This window comes from Rhagoletis pomonella, unplaced genomic scaffold (assembly GCF_013731165.1).
Source record: "Rhagoletis pomonella isolate Grant_MI unplaced genomic scaffold, Rhpom_1.0 Rhpom_scaffold_00001, whole genome shotgun sequence".
Classification (NCBI taxonomy): domain Eukaryota; kingdom Metazoa; phylum Arthropoda; class Insecta; order Diptera; family Tephritidae; genus Rhagoletis; species Rhagoletis pomonella.
In genome coordinates this window covers 73,378,185-73,383,072 of record NW_023458555.1, presented here as the reverse complement: position 1 = coordinate 73,383,072, position 4,888 = coordinate 73,378,185, and the positions used below count along the sequence as shown (strand labels likewise).

General features: G+C 35.6%; 1 protein-coding gene across 1 annotated transcript in view; it reads right to left on the bottom strand.

Moving 5' to 3' along the window:
- Window positions 1–2,249: 2,249 nt before the first annotated feature.
- LOC118733167 (protocadherin beta-17) overlaps window positions 2,250–4,888 on the bottom strand; it is a 2,840-nt gene continuing 201 nt past the window's right edge. Inside the window, exon 2 of the mRNA XM_036462444.1 lies at window positions 2,250–3,308. Within this exon, the coding sequence (XP_036318337.1) occupies window positions 2,250–3,308 (1,059 nt within the window). The remainder of the gene's footprint in view (window positions 3,309–4,888) is intronic.

Sequence of the window (4,888 nt, the reverse complement as noted above, 5' to 3'; positions counted from 1 at the left end):
TGGAAGAGCTTTGGAGGCGAGTAAAATTATAATGGGGTAATATTCCAAGCGAAATCATAGAAAACCTAGTTGAGAGCATACCCAGACGTATGAAAATCGCTATTAAAAGCAAAGGAGTATCCACAATCCTCTTGATATATACCTCCTAAAATCTCAAAAGAGAAAAGCTCAAAACTGAGTGAAGAGAGTTGCCTTGCGTTTTTGCTGGGAATCACTTGTTAATTTTTCTGTATACTAGGCTTTATATCTTAAATAATAAAGACAAATTGCTGAAAAGTTCAAAGCGATCCGCTTATTATTAAAAAAGTTGGTTTTAATCGCCAGTGTATTTATTAAATTATATAAGGCAAGTAAGAAAGTCTAACTTCGGGCGGAGCTGAACATAAAATACCCGGCGCAAGTATTAAATATATGCTTTTTCACCTTACCGAAAGCTACGGCTAGATGGTAAGACGGGGTGTATCAATTTTGAGTAAATTAGCGTCCTTAAATTTCGAAATATTGAAGTTTCAAGCATTTCTGAAATTTACCGTTATATGAAAAGGGGCCGTAATTTTAATCCGATTTCAATTTAACGTTTTGCTTTTATGTGGCAAGCACAATAACCATACCGAGTTTGGTACAAATTGGTAGAACGGTTACCGAGATACATATATGTGATCATAAGTGGGCGGTGCCACGCCCGTTTTCCAAAATTTTACCATAAACGTATTTCTTGGTTAAGAATTGTTGCAAGCATTAATTTTGAATAAATTAGCTTTAGTATTTTCTGATTTATCGAAGATTTTGTATTTCTATAAATTACCGTTATATGGGATGTGGGCGTGGTTATTGTCCGATTTTTTAAATTTTCGGCCATTTAGTATGCTGTACCAAGGCCAACAACTGTGCCAAGTTTGGAAGAAATTGGTGCAGCGGTTACCAAGATATACACATGTAGCCCACCATAAGTGGGCGTGGCTACGCCCATTTTCCAAAAATTTATACTATTCTTATTTTTCGTCTGAAAGTTATTGTAAATATCAATTTTGAGTGAATTATCTCCAGTAGTTACTAAAATATCGCAGTTTTCGTATTTCTGAAAATTACCGGTATATGGGATGTGGGCGTGGTTATTGTCCGATTTTTTAAATTTTGGGTCATTTAGTATGCTGTATCAAGGTCAACAACTGTGCAAAGTTTGGAATAAATTGGTGCAGCGGTTACCAAGATATACACATGTAGCCCACCATAAGTGGGCGTGGCTACGCCCATTTTCCAAAAATTTATACTATTCTTATTTTTCGTCTGAAAGTTATTGTAAATATCAATTTTGAGTGAATTATCTTCAGTAGTTACTAAAATATCGCAGTTTTCGTATTTCTGGAAATTACCGTTATATGGGAAGTGGGCGTGGTTAATGTCCGATTTCGCCCATTTTCAATACCAATCTACCTTGGATTAACGGAAACCTACACACCAAATTTCGTTGAGATATCTCAATTTTTGCTCGAGTTATCATGTACACGGACGGACGGACAGACGGACAGACGGACGGACAGACAGACATGGCTTAATCGACTTCTCTATTCATTCTGAGCATTTATGTATACATTTGTCTATATCTATCTCGATTCGTTTTGGCTGTTACAAACAACCGTTATGTGAACAAAATTAATATACCCTTGTGCACATGTGCGCTCGGGTATAAAAAGAAAGCCCTTAAATTAAGTAAATATTTGAATAAAATACAATAAATAAGTTTAACTGAACAAATGTTGCACATAATTTCTACTTCTGTATACAATTTGCATATGGGTCCAGCCAGACTCATGCGTACCGAATGTGCTAATGGAAACATGTGTCTGACGGAGAGTTAAAAATGAATTACAAAAACTAAAATCGAAAAGTGCTGATAAAGTTACAGGTTCTCCAGATACTGAAACAACATGACATATGTATCTGGTTTGGCTTGTAAGCGCTGTTTAAACAACGATCTCACCATTATGCTAGATTCTAATTGTTTTTTAAAAATACTTGATATCCGCGTTCGCATCCGCGGATGTTAGCCGTTAGATATTCGCATCCGCGGATGTCTAAAATTCCACATCCGCAACATCTCTAATACCTACAGTAGTAATTGCTATGAATTGCTACCATATAAATTCAGGACATGCATTTGCTTGGAGACGCACTCGCGACAAAAAAAGTAGAACCCAAGCGAGATTTCCAAGCAGGTGAAGATGGCCGTTAAGGTAAAATTTAATAAATTAACTTGTACTTACGGTCTTAGGTACGAAGAACTCATAATGTGTCTCACGGAATCTTGGCTCCCAGTCATTTACATCAATTACTTCCAATGTGATATCCGCGGTAATATTTGTCAAACCATCAGTAGCCATTACTTCGAACTCGTGCTTTGTAATTTTTTCATAATCCAGGGGTTTAACTAAAATTACTTCCCCTAATGAGCCCACACTGAAGAATTTCGAATTCACTGGATCCAGAATAGTATATTTCAAGTGCTTTCCTGGTTTATTTGAAGGCAAAGCTAAAATACGGTTTCCCACGGCCGTGTCCTCGCGTATGCGCATCAAAAATCTTTTCTGCACAAATGACAAACTGGTTATATCGGAATTCTTTCCAGTTCGAGTCAACATAACTGTTGTCAGTGCATAACGATCTGCATTGTCTATTTGTGTTGCCTTCACCACCAACGTGGCACCGTTGACAAGATCCCCGTAACCGATTGGCGTGAGCAAGCTAATAATGCCACTATTTGGATGGATTCGAAAGTTTTTAGTGTCCTGTGATTGAACGATTGAGTACTGCATAGGGGCGCATATGCCCTCGTCCTGATCGACTGCTTTTATTGATTCAGGGCGTAATCTTAATTCCGCTGGCCGGCCATCAGTTGGTAGCTCCCCTGAGTATGATTCATACTGAAATTTAGGATTTTGATCATCTGCATCTGTAATAACTACTCTCAATGTAGTGTCGGTATACTTAGGTGGACTGCCTTGATCTTGGGCTCTTAGTTTCACAGAAAAATTTTGCATAGTCTCGTAATCCAATGACTTTTTCAGTACTAGTGTACCTTCGAGTGGGCTTAGAAACTGCACAAATCCATAATATGGGCCTGGCAAAGTCTGGTATTCAACCATGGAAAACGGGCCCGGCTGATCAGCATCTTCGGCATGTGCACCTTGAAGTATCCTCGTACCAGGTACAGTGACTTCCGAGAGGGTGAGCGTATATGGTGCACCTATCCAGAGTGGGGCGTTATCGTTAACATCGATCACGCGTACGTTTATCGGAATAACGAAACTCTGCGAAGCGAAGCGAATACATATGGATATTAATGCAAAAGAACGCGAAATAAAAAGAACGTGAGAGAGATTTAAAATTAGTTAATAGTAAAAGAATTTAAGTTTTCTACGGAGTTATTTCCTTACATGCATACATTTCAAATATAAACGGAATCGTACTATACTATAAATACCGGTTTTGCAAATATCTCGACTTCGGTTCCACCTAGCGTATCAATTCATCTTTCATATTGCATTGTCATCGGGTTCGAAGCTAAGTTTGAAATTTTAAGTCTCCTTCTCATGGGAAAGTTGCTTAAAAAAATCGCCCAAAATCGCCAAATTTTTTTGTATGAATATAAAATTCATGAAATCGACTTAACAAATTTTTTTATTTTAACAATGATATCTTGAAATAGAATAGCTTTTAAAACCAAAAACGAATATAGTCCTTTCAGGGCAATAATCTTTACATATATGTATATATTATATTATATATAATAAAATTGTCACAGGCCGATGTCTGTACACTACAAACATTAAAGAAAAATTAATATGGGGTATCTTTTTTAGCCAATAGAGACCAAATGAACAATTTTTAGAATTTTTGTCTGTCTGTATGTTTGTACGCGTATGACTCGAAAACTAATGTACGTAATTTTCACTGATGTATTGCTAGAGTACGGTTGCCAGACGTACTGATTTCATCAGTACAGTACTGATTTTTCAACTCTTGTACTGATTTTATTTAATCTTCAATCAGTACGCTAATGACCTGATTTTTCAAAATTTGTACTGATTTGTACTGAATTTTCAATTCAAACAAAATACCTTAAGATTTTCTTAAGGTTTTTACATAACGTTGGAACTTCCTTAAACTGTACCGTAAAAGAAGAAAATCATTTAATTATAGTTGACATGTTTCAGATAATGTTTGATATGTCCAAGAAGTTAATACAACAAAAAGATCAATCGTTTTATGGGCATATCGCCGGGTCGTTACGTTCCAGTTGCGATAATATGATGGAGCTTAAATTATTTAAAAATATGTAATGCTGACGTTTTTTTGTCGAGTGTTGTTAGTTATCTCGAAATTAACTTTCAGTTTAATAACAACAAATTTGGATATAACTTACAATTCTTTTTTCACAATTTACTGACCTTGTAAAAGAGTTTTGCATATAAGACATACATAGAGTTCGATACACTTTTCAGCGAATTCTTAGTCTTTCAAAGTTTTTGCGTAGTTGGAAAATGAATTTAAGCCATGAGGAAATATAGATTAAGTCTTTAAATAGTGGTACTTTTCCACAGTTTGAAATATGCTTTTTTTTTTGTAATACCACACTCAACGAATCATCTGAGAGTATAAAGTTTGCTTCCTGGCGCAAAGAGAGAAACCTGCTTCCAATTAATATTTTTTATAGTGAACTTCAAATTAAAAGTAATTTTAAAATGAAATGTATAGAATTCTTTGACTACTTAAACACTAAAGATGGAAGTGATCTCATTATGACTATTCGAATATGTCACAAATATAAAATAATTTATTGGCTTCTGTGTACAATGATGTGTACACTCAAGTGAATAACACTTTTATT